This window comes from Megascapheus bottae, chromosome 9, assembly GCF_031878675.1.
Source record: "Megascapheus bottae isolate mThoBot1 chromosome 9, mThoBot2.hap1, whole genome shotgun sequence".
Lineage (NCBI taxonomy): Eukaryota > Metazoa > Chordata > Mammalia > Rodentia > Geomyidae > Megascapheus > Megascapheus bottae.
Genome location: NC_143517.1, coordinates 39,232,157 through 39,253,624, shown reverse-complemented (window position 1 = coordinate 39,253,624; position 21,468 = coordinate 39,232,157). Strand labels below are relative to the sequence as shown.

At 36.5% G+C, this 21,468-nt stretch overlaps 1 protein-coding gene across 2 annotated transcripts in view; it reads left to right on the top strand.

Moving 5' to 3' along the window:
- The window catches only part of Stk3 (serine/threonine kinase 3), a 254,561-nt gene extending 233,423 nt beyond the window's left edge, over positions 1-21,138 (top strand). For both annotated transcript variants that reach the window (XM_090339129.1, XM_090339128.1), the window contains exon 11: positions 19,803-21,138. In XM_090339129.1, the coding sequence (XP_090195255.1) occupies positions 19,803-19,961 (159 nt within the window). In that variant the 3' untranslated portion in view covers positions 19,962-21,138. The remainder of the gene's footprint in view (positions 1-19,802) is intronic.
- Positions 21,139-21,468: the final 330 nt, after the last annotated feature.

Below are 21,468 nucleotides of genomic sequence, written 5' to 3'. Positions count from 1 at the left end.
TTCCATAGTATACACTGAATAGCATGATCACATTTGTTCATCCTTTAAGTACAATAATTTAGAAACATTTAACTTTGCCCTTTATCACTCTAAGATTTCAAACCTTTGCATTGATTTTTATTGAGGGACAAGTAGCATTTTAATACAGATAACTGATACAGATAACTACTATATATTAATTTATAAGACTTATATGTAAAAAATCCACTTGTGGGCTGTTTTCTTTCAAACCCTTGGAAAGGTGAATGCTGTAGATGAATATTAGTCTATGTTTGCATTTATTTCAAAGTGTTCAGATGGAAACAAAAAATCTTGAATTTGAATCTTTTCATGACCTTTAAGTTAATCTTTGATGTTTGCTCAAGGAAAATGGTGAGAAATGTGAAACTAGCTTCATTTGAATAAATGATTTTCTTTAATTTTTTTAAGTATGAAAGGTTACTAATGACAAGAAAAAAATCCGAGAATCAAAATTTTATTACATCACTGGGAAAAAATACTAAACATTTTCTGATCACCAGTTTTTCTAGATAATGTTTTGAATAATTCTATCTTGAGATTATAAAGTTTGTGAGTTTTATAAAATCTTAAACATCCAGCTATTTTTTATTTAGTTATATGCTTTTCCCTCTGATATTTATATAGCCACTACAGTCTTGCTTGCTGTTTGTAAGCTGTATTTATTTTACCTCCATTCACTTTGATTCTCCATGCCTTTGTATTTAAGGCAAAGTATACTTTCATATTTTCTAGAGAGAAATCTAATCATTCAAATTGTTGCTCTATTTATATGTTATCTGTCTCTATTTTTCATAAACTTAGTCATATTTTTGACCGATAGGTTCATGGTTTTTTTGCAGTTTTTAGCATCTTGAATTTGTATGTTATTTACTAATTTGCCTATTCTTTATATTTCCCCTGCACATTTTTTATACATTCTTTCTGGCGTTCTGGAATTCCAAAGGTTTACATTAGACCTTTTGATATTGTTCACAATCATTCTGAAACTTCAGTTGTTCTTCAAGCTTTTATCTTCTTCACCTTGGATCATTTCTCTTGGTCTTTTGCCAGTAGATTTTTGTCAGCTCCATTATACTGTCAAGTTTATTGAGTAAATGTTGAATTTTTCTGTTCTAAAAATCTCTAATTTTTATTATTTTATTTATTACAAGCGTATTTCCCCTTAACTCAGTCAATATAATTATAGCTGTTATACAATCCTGTTACTTCTTATATCTGGGTCATATCAAGGTTAGTCTCTGTTGACTCGCTTTCTTAGGAGAGGACCACATTTTCCTGATTCTTCCTTTTCAAATAATTTTGGATTACATCCCAGACATTGTAAATGATTTCTCATGGTAGGAGAACAATATGTTTTTTGTTCATTCTCCAGAGCCCTCAGTAGTTGGTTTATTTTGCCAATGGTGTAAGATTATTATCTGTGAAAGAGTTAGTCTATTAGGAACTTTCTGTGACACAGCAAAAGCGGAACTCCAGATATGCTTCTGTATCCTTGAACTGCCTCTGAAGTTTTCTGCTAAACTACAAATATGTACTATCAAGCAGAAATGCCCTTGCCTCTACCCTGGTGGACCCAGACACACCACAGTAAAATGATGATAGGAAGTTCATTATATTCACAGCCATACCCTTTTTCTTGTGTTTTCCTATTGCTGCCTAAGACATGTACTCTTCTGTCATTAGAGCTAAAGGGAGTTAAATGTATTTGATCAAAAGAGTTAGGAAAATTCTAGGACAAGATGAAGACAGACACTGATAAAGCAGAATACAAGAACAGCAAAGGAGAGCTCTGATGGCATAGATGTGGAGGTGTGTGTACATATGCTGAAAGGGAGAAAAAGGAAGATGGATCAGGCCACCTGTACCTACCTTTATGCTAGGCTTCCACCATCTGTTGTCTCCGTGATCTTCAGCACAACTCTGAAATAAACTGTAGTATTGTATTTGAACGTCTCAGAATTGGGGGGAAAAAATGCAGATTTTTTTCCTACACACAACTTTACAAATGGTTAGGAAGAAAGGACTATGTCCTTTTACTTTTTAATGTTTGTTTTAGTCATCTGAAGTCCCTGTGGGGATTCGGGAAAAGAGCTGTCTGAATTCCATGAACAAGAACCCCAGGTATATGGATTACAGATTAGAAAAAAATATGTTTAGAAATTTACAAGGCTAGTATGAGATGTGCTTATGCTTAACTCTCATTTTCCTGATTTAACAAGCATTTGTTTGGTACTTTCTAAATGCTTTTATCTGAAAACAGCAACCAGTCCTATAGAGATCTCACATTGTACAGTTCTAGTGTAACAAAAATGTCTTTAGAAATTACAATATAGTGGTATATGCTAAACAGAAGCATACACAGTTCTCTTAATACAGAGAAAAATAACACTTTTTAGAAGACTTTACAGAGGAAATTTAGTTTTAATTCTAAAAATGCATAGTGCTTCATCAGGCAGACATGAAGGGAAAGAGGTCCTCAGAAAAAGGAACTAGTTAAAGAGTTGGAGCTGAAGTGGGGAGTATAAGATTGTAAGCACAGGAAAGTTATGTAGTACTTCATCTTTGGACAATTTTGCTCCCAAATCAGTGCATAAGAGTTTGGTAAAGACAAGTAACCAGAAAAGAAGCAACAATAATAAAAACAGGAATTTTGGTAAAAGTAGCACTGTTGAAGCTGTCAGTCTAAGCAGGGGCAAATCATATAAGGCTTTATTAGGATTTTATCTGCAACATAAAACCATTTAAAGGTCTTAGGGACATGGCATAGCTTAAGATACACTTTAAAAATTATTGTAAAGGTAATGTGCAGTTACATAAGTAATGTGTACATTTCTCTTTGAACATTGTTACCCCCCCTCATTTTCTCCCACTTCCCCTCCCCCCACACACACCAAGTTGTAAAGATAGTGTCTAGTGAGTATCACTGTTGCATTGGTTTACCCTTTGTCCCATCATTTGTGTGATTACCCTTCCCTTCCCAAAATAATCCTGGCTGCTGTTTGAAGCGTTAATAGAAGCAAGAATAGAGGAAGGAGGCAAGATGTGGTTTTGTAGACCTGTGATCCTGATTACTCAGCAGGTAAAGGCAGGAGGATCTTAAGTCCAAGCCAGCAAGATCACGACTCTTACAGCTGGGTGCCAGTGGCTCATGCCTGTGACCCTAGCTACTCAGGAGACTGAGACTGAGGATTGTGGTTTGAAGCCAGGTCAGGCAGGAAAGTCTGTGAGACTCTTAGCTCTAGTTAAATCACAGATAAAACCAGAAATGGCACTCAAGTGGTAGAGTGCTAGCCTTGAGTAAAAGGCACTCAGGGACAGTGTCCAGGCTCTGAATTCAAGCTTCAGAACTGGCAAAAAAAAAAAAAAAAAAGACCATGTCTCAAAAACAAGATTTCAAAAATAAATAGAAAAACAAGAGTTGCTGCACATTACAGTACAGTACAGTTCCTGTACATTAAGACGGTCCAGGAAATGGAGAATGTAGTTTAAAAAAAAAACAACTTAGCAATCTTTGAATAATTCTTAACATTTAGGAGGTTAGAAAGAAGCAACCAATAAAGGAGACTAGAAAGTAACCATAAAGTAGCTAAAAATTACAGGAGCTGTGAAAATATTTGAAGAAGTTGAGTTTGTAGAGTCAAGCAAGATTAAAAAGGATTCATTTGATTACATTTTGGAGTGCATCAGAGGGACAGAAAATATGCAATGAATTGAAATGTGATTATCAATTTAAAATGTGGAGACTGTTTTCTTTATGCTGAGTAATTTGACTTTCAAAAGGAGAAAGAGATGAAATTGTGACCTTTGAAGGAGTGATGGGTTCAAAACTTTTTTTATTATTTATTCATTTCATTGGGAAATGGTAGAAAGTATTTCATGTTGATGTGAAAAATGTACAATTAAGAGAGCTAAAAAATTCACAGACAAACAAATGCAATTAGGAGAAGATCACTGTCTTCACAGGGAGACATGGGTCTTCCGTTAAAGCCAGTGTGAAGGATGGGCGTCAGGAATGCTCATAAATCACATTGCTTTATGCTGAAAGAACTGGGAGAGGGGATGTGATTAGAATCACAAGATGTCTTCTTTTCAACAGAGTAGTAGTTTATCTTTATAATACTTTTTAAATGTCCTTTTATCAGTCATGAAAACACTATTATACTATCCAATGATCTCTTAGGGGTTATAAAAGTAACAAAATTTTGAAAATACTTTATAAAATTAAATAATTATTAAATGCTAACTGCTTTCTATGATCATTGATCTTAATCTTACAATTTGGAAACAGTTTTGCCCAACTCAAGAGTATATTTTATGACTTATCCTTGTTCTTATTTTGTTTTCTGTAAGATTTTACTTTCTGATTTTATTCTTCCTTTTATGGATTTTTACTAGTTTAGCAATAGTAATGACTGGTGAATTATTGATTCACCAGTAAATAAAACAAAAATAAAGTGGAGCAGAAATAAAGTGAAGCAAAAATCTTCCATCCTAAGTAAGATTTTTTTTTGTTTTCTTACAAAAAAATCTTTATTTTTATTCCATGGAACACAACATGAAGATTATATAAACCCACACTAATTCACTATACTTTCAATCTCTTAAGACATTTTTGAGAGCATTGTGTTACTTACAGAATTTACTTAATTAGTCTAAGCCTCATTTAATCTTACTTACAAAGTAAGAATATACTTATTTATAGAATTATTATAAGGTCCATTTCATGTATGTAAACATGCTATGTAAATGAAACCTACAACCAGTACCTGTCGTTCAAAGTGATAGAGCACTAACCTTGAGCAAAAGAAGTTAGGGACAGCATCCAGGACAAGTTCAAGCCCCACAACTACCCAGTCTTCTTGTATTAGGCAGTTCTTTAAAGTGAAATTAAATTGCCTAAGATTGTAATTCTGACCAAACTTCTTATTACCTAAATATCTTAGAAAAGCTTAGTTCCTCCTCTCCTCCTTTTCTTGTTCTAGTCCTGGGACTTGAACCCGGGGCCCTGGTGCTGTCCCTTAGCTTTTGTGCTCAAGGCTAGTGCTCTACCAATTTGAGCCACAGCACCATTTCCAGCTTTTTTTCATATTAATTGGAGATAAGAGTCTGGCTTTGAACCACCATCCTCAGTTAACTTGGATTTGCCTAAGTAGCTAGGGTTTGCCTGTCTCTGAGAAGCTTAAATTTCTGGTATCTCATAATGTTAGACTTTGAAAATTGATCATATTAGTAGTACTGTTTTAAAAGATTCTTGCCTGTTACCTGAGATAACAGCATAGTGTCTGTGGTGGTAACCCCACATTGTATAGCAATATGACTCTATATAAAAGAAAAATATTACTTGTAGAGTAAGTGCCTGAAAATAAATTAAGTTTTAAATAGCTAAGCACTGACCAGTTATTTTCATTTACATAGCTTCACACATGGGATTTTAATAAAAACATTCAGAGGAACAAAATTTCTCTAAAGTATTCTAATAGCTTACTTTTGGGGGTCTCAAATTTATATATGTACAGTTTCTTCCATACAGAGAAATGCTATTTGTAATTACTTCTTTGCCTAGAAAAGATTGTAAAATATACTATGCTAGAGCTATTAAAATTAGAAAAAAGAAAAGCAAATCTCTGCCATATAGAAAAATTTGTGGTGCCAAAAATGACCACCAGAGGGTGCTGGGTAGCCAGTGACCTAGGCCTCCCTTAGAGGTGAGAGGTTTCAGTGGATGACACTATGAGAAGACAAGCATGGACTGGTGGTGGCAAGGCTAGGGTGGGCCTGCACATTTACTATGACTTAAAGCATTATAGCAGAAAGGGGTTAGTCGTATGGATAACTCCAGCATAAAATGGTCTAGAATTAATGAGATAAACTATGAGCAGTATTGTTTGAACCAGCCCACAGTGTTTTATTCCATCTGAAGGAAATTCCTTTGTGTGTAATATTTTTCAAAACTACTTGATCCTTTCTAGTTTTGTTCCTCTACTCTGAATCTAGTAAGGTAAAGGAGATTTTTCTTACAATGTTCTTGTTTAAGAATGCTTTGCAAAGGGTGAGCCAATGTAATAATGATACACAAAAGACAATATGTTGGAAATGAACTGTATAACTTAGGAGAGGGGTATGTTGAAGGAAAGGAAAGTAGGAGAAAAACATGGAAAGGAGTAACAGTGTCCAACAAGAAATATACTCACTACTTATGTATGTAATGGTTACTTCTCTGTACAGCATCCTGACCATAAAGTTAAATTAAATTAAAGGCAAAAAAAAAATGCTTTGGAAAATGCCACTATCTCTTGAAGCCAGGTACAAGGTATTCATCACTATGTCTGTTTCATCACTTACTTGACATTAAAAGTTAATTGATATTGTCTGTGAATACAAAATATTTTCAGATCAGATTTTTTAGTGGATAAGCTAGTTTTTAAATAAGAGTATGTTTCAGTCACTTGCTAACAATGAAAAGTTCTTCAAGAACACACTGAATTTAACAACCACATAACTATTTTATTATTTTTTCCACAGGAGGTAAACCAGCAATATGTCTTTCATTTGGTTAGTAATTAAAGATGCATTTTTTCCTTGTATTTGTATTAAATGGACTTTTAAAAGTTAGCTGAAATTTCATCCTGTAAAATAAAATGTAAAGATTTACTAGTAAAATTACTTCACATTAATGTATTATTGGAACCAGAGCTCAAGTTTCCACTCATGACCACAGTCTCCTGACATCCCAGGAAATAGATGCAAAGTCAGATCGTCCATTCATTGTAATGCTCCCCCATCATAGGCTTCGCATGGGCTTCCATGTCTACATCAGTAGTGAAGAAAATAGTTGTTTGCTCTTGAGGGCAGATAAGAAAAAGCCTTGGTCCCTTTGGCAAAGTTGGCAGCTAGACCTAACCTAACACTGAACTTCTAGGAACATTTGAGAATATACTCTTTTTATAAGATAATGTTAGAAGTAAAATTTTAATGCCATGTTCTCTATAGAATTAGTTGATATCAACAAAAACACTTTCAGAAAATGATTTGGTACTATTCCCCCTCCACCCAAAAAAGGGCAAAGCCCATGGACCACTCATTTCTGTAGTTGTTTAAGTATGAAAGTTTTTCTTTTTTTTTCTTTTTGAAATCATTTATATATGTGTTAATAATCATAGGGGCCTGAACTAGAATCAGATATGCCACATTCATCCATGACTGTCAGCTCACATTAAGAAGGTCACCACTGGTTTATTATTATTGAATGTTGATTCAGCATTTATATGTAATCTTTTTTTTAATTTTTTTATTGTAATTAGTAAAAGGGTTACATGATATTTGCCAGATAGAAGGTGCATTAATTCACATACATTGATACCCTTTCACATGTCTTGGTACCCATTTCCCTCCCCCCCCCACCCGTCTTGGTTTTCCCCCCTTCCCTATCAAATTTCAAATATCCAAATACAAATAAATTCAATATATCAGATAACAAAGTGAGATACTATACCAATATGAGATAACCAAGGGACAGCAAAGGAGATGAAAGACAACATAGTACATTAAGGACAACAATCATTCATTATATGGCTTTTGTTTCAATATCCTGGAGGTCCTTTCAATTAGCTTCACATTATATGGCCTTATGTATCAAGATTTTGTGGCACAGGTTGAAACTTTCTTAATAAGAACCAAGAATCACAACAAATCAGAGAAAGGCTGGATAAGTGGGACTGCATTAAACTGCAGAGCTTTTGTATGGCAAAGGACATAGCTAGTAAACTAATCAGGAAGCCTACAGAGTGGGAGAAGATCTTCACCAACCAAACAACGGACAAAGGCCTCATATCTAAAATATATCAATAGCTCAAAAAATTGAATCACTCCAAAACTAACCTCCAAAGTAACAACCATCCCATTAAAAAATGGGCCAAAGACTTAAAGAGAGTCTTCTCTGAAGAAGAAACAAAAATGGCCTATACACACATGAAGAAATGCTCAACATCTCTGGTCATAAAAGAAATGCAAATCAAAACAACTCTAAGATTCCACCTCACTCCAGTTAGAATGGCCAGGATTAGGAAAACAAATGACAACAGATGCTGGAGGGGATGTGGCCAGGAGGGATCACTACTACACTGTTGGTGGGAGTGCAAACTCGTTCAACCACTATGGAAAGCAGTGTGGCAGTGCCTCAAAAGGCTAAACATAGAACTCCCCTATGACCCAGCAATTCCACTACTAGGCATTTACCCAACCAACCAGAAACAAGGGCATACTAAACCCACTAGCACAACAATGTTCATTGCAGCATTATTCACCATAGCAAAGATATGGAACCAACCTAGATGTCCCTCAGTTGAAGAGTGGATCAACAAGTTGTGGTATTTGTACACAATGGAATTCTATGCTGCTGTCAGAAAGAATGACATCGCCCCATTTGTTAGGAAATGGAAAGACTTAGAAAAAATCATATTAAGTGAAGTAAGCCAGACTCAAAGGAACTTAGGCTCAGTGGTTTCCCTCATTTGTCATAATCAGTAGAAACCTTGGGCTTTACTAGCAGTATGAAAGTTTTTCATTTGTAAATGGTTAAGCTGTTGTGTGTGTCAATGACACTGGCATATTACTGTCTTCTTTCTCCTCAGTAATGTATGCAAAGTAATTGTCCAGACTAAGATAATACAGTACAAATACTGTTTTCCTCTCTACTCAGAAAACTGAGGCATTTGCCTCTGAAAGTTGCTGCCTCATGCCTAAGACACGTCTAAGTGAAAAATTAACTAATTCTATGTTCCTTTAATCTTGTTTACTTTTTGAAGCTTCTTTTGCCTTAGGTTAGTAGTACTTATGAACATATTTTTAGACAAATATTAATGAAATGACAAAGGTAGGTGCTGTCAGCTTCAATTGTATCCTGTTGGTTTTACTTGTTAGTTTACAAAAAATGGTTATTATTAAAGTAAGTATGAACTTTATGTTTTGAACTTTTTCATAATAGCCCTCCTATCCATCCCTGAAATCTTTGTGACATTTTAATTGAATTTGCATAGTTGTCTGTCAATAGCTGAGAGGATGGAAATACTATTTTAGCCACAAACCATGCCATTATATAATTGAAACTGCTAAAATCTTTCCTTATTTGTAAATTTTATTTCTAAATTCATGTAATAAGAATGATAACATTTGATGTCCAATATAATACACATTTAGTATTTTTATTTCATGTTTTTTAAAATAGCTATCAGACCATAATTCTTTTTTTTTTCTTTTTTTGACAGTTATAGGACTTGAACTCAGGGCCAGGATGCTGTCCCTGAGCCTTGTTGTCCTTGAGGCTAGTATTCTACCACTTGAGCCAGAGTACCACTTCTGGTTTTTGAATGGTTAGAGATAAGAACCTCATAGGAACTTTTCTGCCTGGACTGGCTTTGAACTGCAATCCTCAGATGTCAACCTCCTGAGTAGCTAGGATTACAGGCATGAGCTACCAGTGCCTGACTCCTCTATAATCTTTTTAAAAGAACTACAGAGGGTAAGGAGTTTGGCCTAGTGGTACAGTGCTTGCCTAGCATGCACGAAGAGCTGGGTTCAATTTCTCGGTACCACATACATAGGAAAAAAACAAAAAAGCTGGAAGTGGTGCTGAAGCTCAAGTGGTAGAGCTCTAGCCTTGAGAAAGTCCAAGGACAGGGCTTAGACCCTGAGCTCAAGCCCAGGACTGGCAAAAAAAAAAAAAAAAACAAAACAAAACACTACAGACATAGATATATCAGAAACAAAAGATTAGGGTCCCTTTCATTTCTACCTTTTGTTCCACTTTTAAAATTTATCTATTACAAGCTGGCCCACCCCCACGCTGCTAGCTACTTGGGAACACAAAGAGGATCACAATTAAGGGACCAGACCAAGCAAAAAGTTCACCACATCCCAACTAATGCAAAGCGGGGTGTAATAACACACTCTCAATCACCCTCACTACATGGAAAGAGGGAAAAGATACCATGGCCCAGGATGGCCCAAATAACAAACGAGAACCTATTCAAAAAATAAATAAGAAGGACTCGGGGATATGATTCAAGCAATAGAGTGCCTGCCAAGCAAGCATGAATTCCTGAGTTCAAAAGCCAGTACTGCCAAAAACAGGTATCCATTATCATCTGAAGTTTGTGATTTGAAATATTATTTTATTAAAACTCCAATTCAAGAATAGAACAAAATGTATTTGTTTTATTTTACAATTATTTGTGGATAAAAAGGGAACTTTTTATCCAGAATATGAAGCTAGTGTAACTGAAATATTCAGAATAAAGATTGTGATATCATTGTAGTAGAAAACAGTATAAATAATCATAGTAAGTGATCTTAGTAAGAAATACTAATTCCGTGCATGTTTGTCCATGAATTTGATGATGGTATTACTACCATTATGAAGAATTTTTTTGATATAACCACTTTTCTGAGAAAAGGATGTAAGTCATTCATTATTAAAATAAATGTATTATCACACTTGGAGAATGAGCATGTAATGGAGCATGGAACTAGCTGGAGTAAAATAACTGGTAAAAATACTCTGATTTTGGGGCCGGGAGTTTGGCCTAGTGGTAGAGTGCTTTCTTAGCATGCTGGAAGATCCAGGTTGAATTCCTCAGTACCACATACATGGAAAAAAAAGCCAGAAGTGGTGCTGAGGCTCAAATGGTAGAGCTCTGGCCTTGAGAAAGTCCAAGGACAGTGCTCAGGCCCTGAGCTCAAGCCCAGGACTGGCCAAAAAAAAAAAAAAAACCAACCTCCCATTTCTTCTGATACTTATTTTTCTTTTCTTCAGTTACCTATAAATTTACACACAGATAAATTTGAGTGACAGACTGGTGCTGGGGCTTGAACTCAGGTTTTGGATGCTGTCTCAGCATTTTTGCTCAAGGCTGGTTATCTTCCACTTGTGGAACAGCTCCATTTCTGGCATTTTGCTGTTTAATTGGGCATAAGAGTCTAATGGACTTTACTATCTAGACTGGCTTCAAACTGGAATCTTCAGATCTCAGCCTCCTTAGTAGCTATGATTAAAGTCTTGTGGGACTGGCTACAGCTTTTTTTTTTTCCCCCAATCCTGCTAGGCAAGCACTCTACCACTAGGCCATTTTTTTTATTAATGGATATTTGTTAAAATGTTAAGACTTTCTGTTGCTGCAGAACTAGCCCTAGTATCCAACACAGGGATCAAACAGCTGTCCAGGCATTACTAAGACCATACCAACTTTTTCTCATTTAGTAAATATTTACTAAATACCTACTGTGTTCCCTTGACAGCTGTTTACAAAGACAAACTACCTATCTTTTTTTGTTTTTGTTTTTGTTTTTTTCATATATTTTTATTGTAATTAATAGAAGGGTTACATTATATTTGCCAGATAGGAGGTGCATTAATTCACATACATTGATACCCTTTCTCATGTCTTGGTCCCCATTTCCCTCCCCCGACCCCCACCCCTCATCTTGTTTTCCCCCCTTCCCTATCCAATTTCAAATAACCAAATACAAATATATCCTATATCCAATATATCAGATAACGAAGTGAGATACTGTAACAATATGAGATTACCAAGGAACAGCAAAAGAGATGAGAGATAACATAGTACATTAAGGACAACAATCACTCATTATATGGCTTTTAAAACTACTTATCTTAATAGACCTGATAGTCTCATGAAAGAGAGAGAAAAAAAGTATCTCCTTACTTAGATTAAAAGTCAAGTGAGGGGACATCTAGAGAGCCACGCACAGATAAAGATAGGTAGTACCTATAGGAAAATGACACTGACATTTGGCATTCCAACCAGCTACTTACTGAACAATTGAAATGTTGTGCCAATAAAACAGTACTCATTGAACAAGTTCCCAGACATAGATGCTGATTTCTACTTCTATTGTGAAGAATTCTTCAGGTAGAAGACTTCTGTAGGTAGCACCAAGACCCTGTAGTATGCTAGGAGAAAAAGCGTTGAGTGGACTTCTCACTTTTCTTGGGTTATACTGGTATTTAGACAGTGCAAAAAAAAAAATTACATTGTTTTGTCAAAAATAGATAAGAAATTTCTTTTAAATATTAATCTTAAAAAATTAAAAGACATAATAGTAGGTCCGGGGGTGAATTTGGGGCCTGGGAGCTTTTTTCCTCAAGGTTAGTGTGCCACCATTTGAGGCACAGCTCTACTTTCAGCTTTTTTTGTGGTTAATTGGAAATAAGATTCTCACTGGGCTGGCTTTAAACCATAATCCTCAGATCTCAGCCTCCTGAGTAGCTAGATTTTACTGGCATGAGCCATCAACTCACCTTGGTTAATAAACTCAAGTGCATAGATGTGACAGCATTTCAAAACTTAATGGGTCTACAAGTTGCTGAAATAATCAGTATGTCAAAATATATGAGACATACTACAGTGAAACAAATGGTCTTTTGTGTTAATGTTAACACATTTAGTCAAATAGTCAATCAAGAAAATCCTATTCAAGGTTACTGTGTTTACTGGGAAAACAAACTCTTCTTAGCAACTGTTTCAATAAATCTCTCAAATGCTACAGACCTTACTAGTAGTCTGTGATTAAAAAAATATGGATTGCTAATACTGTACCCTGACTCATCTAATTTCCCATCTGCTAGCAATTCTAACAATATGAACTATCAACAGAATGGCTAACAACAATAATTTCCTACAGCAATTTTGATACTGAATTGCCTATAGTATTTTGTAAGATTTACCACCGCATGCCTCACACAGTTTTGGGACTTTTTGTGGCCTGGAGCAACACACTCCTTTTCACCCTAATATTCCATTTTAGCTAAACTTTCCTGTGTTGAACAGAATCTGGTTTGGTTTCCGAAGTCACAATTCATGGAGAAGGAGGAAACACCAGAGTCCTAGTAAAACCCAGTTAAATACACTGGTCAATTTGGATTCAAATAAATAGGTCTGTAAAAGGATAATAATGGATTGTATATTACAGGGCCATTTTTATTGTTGAGTTCCCATAAAATTTTATCTGGTCTGTGAATCTTTTTACTACTAAGACATTGGGGAGTACTGTTTTTGAAGACATTAAAAAAGCCATTTCTGCCACTTGCCTTCCCAAAGCATTTTTATTCCTGTAGAAGGTCTGATAACTGAAGAAACCAAAGGATAAATATATATGATTAGGGCTTAATTGAAAATCAGAACATAGGCAGAGATTTATATCTATAAATGGTAGCTACTATTTGATTTTTTATATTTATTTATTTGCCAGTTCTGGGCTTGGGCCCAGGGCCTGAGCACTGTCCTTGGACTTTCTCAAGGATAGAGCTCTACCCCTCGAGTCTCAGCACCACTTCTAGCTTTTTCCTATGTATGTGGTACTGAGGAATTGAGCCTGGGTCTTCATGCATGCTATATAGGCAAGCACTCTACCACTAGGCCAAATTCCCAGCCCCTTATCTCCTATTTTATAAAACGTTAAAATTTTTACCAGTCAGCTTCAGTAATGTTTTTCCTTTGCAGTATCATAATCTAGAGTTATATGGAAGCCTGGCAGTGTTATTGTTCTGTAAACAAAATGAGAAGAGCCTCTTACGGTTCGATATAAAGTGTCTCCCAAAAAGACTCAGAGGTTGGAGGCCTGGTCTCCAGCTGACAGAGCTGTTCACTAATGGTTGGGTCACAAAGGGGCTGCTAACCTCTTTGGTTTACTTCTGAGTTCATAGCTGAGTGGGCTATTGAGAGGTTAGATCCATTTGCAGAAAGGAGGTTCCTGGAGGATGAGGGTTGGCCCGCAATATTTTGTCACAGTGACAGAAAACTGACACAGCCTAGCATTACAGATGTCAAGGTTTGGGTTGTTTTCTGTTAGACACCATAAGTAAATGGTAAAATCAGGGAGAAATTCTCTTTTCCTAAGGGTTCACTTGTAGACAGAATGTTGATGACTCCCTCTCTCTGTATCTTTAGTGTAGATGTCTCTTTCTCCTGACTTCCCAAACCCCAAACTGCAGTCTATTGTGGTTCACCATGGTGCCTTGATCAAACCTCAGACTCTCTAGAACTAAAATCAGTTTTATTAACCACCCCCTTACTGAGTCTCTATTCCTATTTCCTTTTAAGATAGTGTCTTAATCCTTCCTCCTGACTCTTCACAGTGAAGCTCCCACCAACTAACTCTTTTATAACACTGAATCCTTCTTCTATTTCTAGTCTTTATTGCCACTGTCCTGTTTCAGAACTCATCTTCCTAAACAGAAAGCTGCTGAAAGGTCTTCGTGCCTCCATTTTCTTCTCCATGACAACTCATTTTATATGTCTGTTTATTGAAGATATTTATCTAAAGCTCATATATGATCATGTCACAGCCAGCATTTCATGTCACAGAAAAAATGTGACAACATATTTAAGACCCCTAGCCATCTGGTCTTGCCATTTTTATCCAGCCTCATCTCAGTAACCTGAATTTCAGTAGCCTTCCATTATCTCTGAAGATTCTACACTTTCGCATGCTGTGTCTCTCCCTGTTTTATTTCCGATTTCTCTGCTTACTCATTCTTCAACAAGTTATTCGTGCATGGGCCTTCCTTGCCAGCCATATTGTGGACATGTTGTAAGGAGTGAGAGTATTTTATTCATTTCTATATCTATAGTGCTTGATTCATAGAAAATCTTAGTAGTACTCTGAAGTTTATTATGACAGGCCGCTTGAAAGCATGGCCAAAAACAGATTTCCTGTAATCTCAACCCCACATTGCCAAAATACGAAATTGGACTTTGTTATTTTTTTTTTCCTTTATGCTAGCCTTAGACCTTGAACTCAGGGCCTGGGTGCTGTCCCTGAGCCTCTTTGCTCAAAGATAGTGCTTTATCACTTAAGCTATAGCACCACTTCTGACCTCTTGGACTTTTCTGCCTGTGCTGGCTTTACACTGATCTTTAGGTCTCCGCCTCCTGAGTAGTTAGGATTATAGGCATGAGCCACCAGACACCTGGCTGAAATAAGATTTTTGAAGGTATACAAACACTAAAAACAGGCATAACAAGGTAGAGGCATGTTCTGTCTTCCCTAGCACCACCTTAGAATTTTATTCATGACTGCATTATTTAGTGTAATGCATTGTAACATTACTAAATTGCCTCATCTAGTTCCCAGATGAATAGACTTGCTATAGAGATAGGAAGATAGAAAATATGTATCATGATGGCTGAGAAAAGGAGCTGAAAGCTTTTCCTCAAATAACGATGGAACAAATTAGAAATTTGTAATAATGAGTCATCATCAAAGAGAGGTTGTTTCAGGCCCTATGTCCTCCACTTCAGAAGGAAATATATTCTGTGAAGTAGTTTATAAACATTTTATATTCAAAGTGATTTACATAGTTGTATCACCTAAAGAACTCACACTTAGGAACTTTCTAAATTTATTTTGTGTGGAACACCTGATTTATTAATGAAGTTAGATAATGGTTCTGTCACCTCCCAGCCTTATTTTTCACAAATAAAAACCTATTAGAGAAAGAAAATTTTTCTTCAGAGTAAGCTTTTTTCTCTTCATTTATTTCTGTAACGTAGAAATTTATACTTGAAGTTGGTCCCAGGTAAAAGTAATACAGAAGTCATTCAGAGGAATATCTTTTCGTTTCCATTCCTGAGGCTTGAACTCAGGGTCTGGGCACTGTTCTTGGGCTTTCTCAAAGCTAGCACTTTATCACTTAAGCCACAGCACCACTTCTGGCTTTTTCTGTATATGTTGTACAAAGGAATCAAACCCAGGTTTTCGTGCACATGCACTAGGGCATGTTCCCAGCCCTTCCCAGGAGTATCTTAATGCAAGACATTTTAAAGTAACTATAATTGTTTTCTTTGTATTATATGCTATTTCTAATCTTGGTGTAACTCATCCCTTTCACTCATTTGTTCTTATTCCTACTTATGTATCCACCTTCCTGTCATGTTATTTAGCTTCACAGTTGAATAGTTTCAAGGAATATGTATTCTCTAAAGCCTGGAATCAGAATGTGAAGCTCATATATAAAATCCATTGGAAAACACAGTTCTAGAATCACATTTTCAACTGTAGTATTTAAATTATGAGTGATGTAAAATTCAGAGATAAGAAAGATTAATGTGGGCTGAAAGAAAACAAATATGGTAAAGAATTCTGAAGTGGAATTGCATTCTTTGTAGATGTGGTGAGTCTCTATTTTCTCACAGAAATGTGGTCTTGTGTTCACAATTGGCTCTTCAACCCAACATCACCTGTTTATACAGTTCAGAAAGTTCTGAAATTCCCTGCTGGCCTATTCTTTATCCTCATCATGTTTTGAACAGAAGTGGGCATGTAACAGATGAATAATTAAATAGTTAGATTAAAACTTAGTGAATAAAATACTATGAATTATGATATAAATGTATATTACAGCATAGTATAAAAACAAAAGCTATATTTTTATGGCATATGAATTTGTCCATACACAAACTTCTCCCCCTCCCTGAGCAGGATCCTCTCTGGGTTCTTACCATGGAGCCTGTACACTCTTTCCTGGAACACTGCTATTCCTCACAAATGCTTTTGAACTTCTCTTTTGAGTTTCCTTCAGAGGATATGGTTCATTCTTTTCATTATCCTCAGAATCCTTTTTGGCTCAGGGTGGATTTAATTTGGGGAAGCAAGCCTCACTTAGGGCTAGGTATTGCCGGTAGAGAGGAGGATCAGCTGAGAAGTGCTATTTGAGGTCACTATTTTTGCTGACTAAAAGTAATGAGTGTTTTCTGGCTTGACTCATAAAATAACCAAATGTCATTATCTTTTTAAAATAAAAAGTGAGCTGCAGGTTTTATTCTGTTGAAACTAAGCCCAGTTACCCTCTTTAATTTTCTCGCCTCAGAATTAATGACTTCTGAAGTAAGAGCTTTACCAGGTCTATCCATTCTTGCTGCATCTCCTCCGCAGAGACCACCATTCTGTGGTGCCCTTAGTTTTTCAACTTAGAATGGGAAGGCCTCCTCAGGGCTCAGCATCATGCTCTAACGCCCTAATTCTGAGAGGGAATCTCCTTTGTTCACTGAGTTTATAGTTAGGCTTCTTTTTGAGCTGAGGGCATCCATTAAAAGAAACATAGAGACTATGCCCAGGAAAGCAAATAAACATGCAGAATTTGGCACATGAGGTCCTTGTTCATGGACTTCCTTAAGCATCTCTCTTTCTACTGTCCACTACTCCATAACACACAGGGCAGCTTTATTGTACAAGGTATCAGATCAGTCCTTCACCAGGCACCCTTACACCTCATCTATCTGTTTCCTAAGGGCAAGGAAATACTCCTTCTCCGCTGTCCTTCCTAGACCCACCAAGATGCCGATGACTGTATGACAGTAACATTCTGTACCTCCTCATGGTTTAACTGATCTGTTAACTTCCTGCCTTCCATATTGCTGTAACCATTTTTAAAAGATAGAGTTCAAAAGGTATCATTAAAATGTCTATAAGATTTAAAAAAAAAAACACTGTGTTAGACATAGATTATTGGATATCCCATAGCCCCAAACGACATGCCTAAAATGTACTTCTCAGGAAATAATTCTTACCATCTTATTTTGACATAGAAATAAATACAGTAAGGCCCAGAATGCCATGGCTCCTATTATATAACAGAGCAGATTTTATCCCTCTACACAGATGACACACAACTTTTTTCCTGCTGTTACACAGAAAAGGATATGCTGTTGATTTCTGCTGAAGCCAACATAACCACTCTATATTGTATAAGGTGAAATGTCACAGGCACTTCATTGTTAAACTGGCCAGGCCTACCTCAGAACTTGAACAGCACCTTTTATATCAGACATGGGTTATTTTAAATCAAAAACTAAAAACTCCTTAATCAAAATATTTGGGGTAACAATGTTCTGGATAATGTAAATTACTTTCTCACTGAGTGCTTAAAAATGTAGCCATTTGGGCTGGACACTGGGCTCATACCTGTAATCCTTGCTACTCAGGAGGCTGAGATCTGAGGATCATGGTTTGAAGCCAGCCCACGTAGAAAACAGATTCTTATCCCCATTAACCACTCAAAAACTAGAGCTTAAAGTGGTAGAATGCTGGCCTTGAGTGAAAAGAGCTCAGAGACAGTGCCAAGGCCCTGAGTTCAAGCCCAATAACTGATGACAAAAAGACAAAGAAAAACTTAGTCATTTGGTAAAATAGAGGATAAAACCATTAATTTAACTTTTATTTGATCTTGCCAGAGTTCTTGAGTGATTTCCTTAGTATGCATGGCCATGCAGCACTCCATAGCTGTTAAGACACAGAATGATATCCAGAAACATGTTCTAACAACAGTGCGTTTGTTGTTGGCCTTCCTTTTTCTTTTTTTCCAGTACTCAAGGCCTCATGCTTGTTAGGTGGGTGCTCTGCCACTAAGCCATTCCTCCAACCCGTTTTGTACTTTAGGAGAGTCTACAGGAGCTAGAAGTCAGGACCTCCTGCTCTCTCTTGGCTGTTTCATTCATAGCTGTCATTCTAACACTTAAGTTGTCCTCCAGTCCAGTCCCCTCATTTTACTGATTAATTTGAGGTTGAATCTCACAGACATTTCTACATAGACTAGCTTTCAATCACAATTCTCAAGTCTCAGTCTCCTGAATAGCTAGGATTATAGATATGAGTCAACATGCCCATCTTTGCCCTTATTATTCTTGAGCTAGTATCTCACTTCCTATCTGTGTGTTCACCTGAACTACAGTCCTACTGTTTTTCACTTTTCACTGACAGGAGCACGCTAGCTTATCTCACTTCTTCCACTGAGATGGAATTTCAGATGTTTCAGCTACGGCTGTCCTGGAACCCTGGGTCTCCCAATCTTGACCCTCTCTCTCAGTGAGGAATAGCAATTGTGAGCCAGTGTCATCTAGATGCTTTTGTGCTTTGTATATTTATTTATTTATTTATTTAGCTAGTCTTGGGGCTTGAACTCAGGGCCTGGACACTGTTTCAGCTAAGGCTGTCCTGTAACTCTGGGTCTTCAAATCTTGATCTTCTCTCTCAGCTAGCAATGGCAGTTTGTGAGCTAGTGTCATCCAGATACCTTTGTGCTTTTTATTTTTATTTTATTTTTGCCAGTCCCGGGACTTGAACTCAGGGCCTGGGCACTGTCCTTGGACACTTTTTGCTCAAGGCTAGCCCTCTGCCACTTGAGCCACAGTGCCACTTCTGGCTTTTTCTGTGTATGTGGTACCAAGGAATCAGACCCAGGGCTTCATGCATGCTAGGTGAACACTCTACCACTAGGCTAGGCTATGCTCACCGCCTGTGTGTGGTTTTTTTTTTTTGGGGGGGGGGGGATCGGTCATGCGGCTTGGACTGTAGGCCTGGATGCTCTCCCTGAGCTCTTTAGCTCAAGACTACCACCCTACCCCTGGAGCCACAGAGCCACTTCCGGTTTTCTAGTGGTTAATTGGAGATAAGACTCTTACGGACTTTAGTGCCCCAGCATCTAGGATTACAGGTATGAACCACCATGCCAGGCTGTGCTTTTTAATAGTAGATTTTATCAGCTTATTTTTCTTAATGTACAATTTTTATTGTTTTGTTGCAAATTAAAGTTCTTGCAAGATGTGGCTTATAGTTTCTTCAGGGAAGGAGTTTCTGTTTTAATTTTTAAACCATACTTCAGTGATAGAATTTCCTGAAGTAATTTATATTAAAACCCATTAGGCTTTAATGTATGGTGTATAACTTTACTATATTAACGTCTTTGGATTTTTTTTTCCTATGTCTAGTTAAAAAATCTAAGTTTAGAAGAGCTACAGATGCGGTTAAAAGCATTGGACCCCATGATGGAACGAGAAATAGAAGAACTTCATCAGCGATACACTGCAAAAAGACAGCCCATTCTGGATGCAATGGATGCTAAGAAAAGAAGGCAGCAAAACTTTTGAGTCTAATTTCTTGTTTTTATAGCTACTCTCAAGACCAAGAAACCACTAAGAATTGATGAAATACTCTTTTTAAATTCCTAAGATGTATGTTCTTCAACTAGGCAAAGTTCAAAAACTACAATGGTACATGCCTAGGTAAATTCCCACTGGATAGAATTTACAATCATTCCCATTGTCATCTCAGTTTTAAATGATGAGGACAATAGAAATATGTTCTTTTTTTCTGTCAGTTATTCTAGCAATAAAACTAATCTGAAATGAAAGGTATATTAAAGAAACCTTGAAAATCCAAAGCTATTGTTTTACTTGTACAGCACTGAAGGGCTTTATATTACAATATTCTTTATTCCCATCTAGAAGCCTATTTATTTTATCCCCTTAGCTAGATTTATTTATTTATGCTATTTCACTTTTTGTTTTTAAAAGACAACATCAAGATAGCTTTGGTAAAGGTGGGAACATACTAATAGGTTATAATGTACAACCAAATTATGGAAGCAGGGGGTTATGAGTACATCCTTAGATTTCCAGGATAGCTTTTCAATAGAAAGTAATAAATAATAGCAGTAATATCCAAATGGACTAAACACATTTTATAATGAAGCAATAATTACATTTTTACCTTTTGAAATTTTAAATTTTTGATATTTGATACAAATGTCAAATAGAACTGTAATGTTTAAAACCAAAGAAATCAGTGGACTCCTTGCTCAAAAAAAAATGTCTGGTAAATATTTTAAGAAATGAAATCTTAAGACAAATGTGATTTGTTAACATTGTTCATGTTTCTTGTGTAGGTCTGATAGCTACACCAAATCAAACTATAATAGGCTTATCAAATTTATTTCTGTGAAAATGTGCTCTAATATAACAGGCCTTTTGTTGGTTTCATTTATTTCTCTGGAATTGGTAAACATCATGTTGTTCTGAGAGAACAAAACAGCAAAAACATTTGTACTGAGCTGTGCAAACCTTAGGAACTTAAAAAAAAAAAAAAGGAAAAAGATTAAACCCATTAAAAGAAACTCACTTCTAGGTTGAATGAACACTTGCATAATTGTACTGGGACCAGTTGTTGCCTAAGCTGCATAGGGTCATCTCGACAGTGTTTGTCCTTTTATGTGTTTAATTACAATGTGTAAGTCAAAATGACAAATAAACTTTACTGTGCTACCCAGCACCTTTCCTCTCTGTATGATTTTTAAAACTATAACCAGTACTCTTGTCTTTTCCAAGCAAGGTTGGTCTGTTTGGCAGCCCAGCCTACACGGTGCATTGATAGCAGCCCTCAAATGCCAGTGGCATCGCATAGCACAGGTGGAACTCCAAGCACATCCCAGATTGGCAGACTTCTTCTGTCTGCACCCAGGGACACGCTGAAGCAGCAATTATGTTCACCGCAGCCAAGAAGGGAGCCTGGTGAGTCAGCGACAACACAGCAGTCAACCATAGCTCCTGTGTTCAAAACTATTCATGTGACCACGTCTAATTGGAAGGAAGCAGGCAG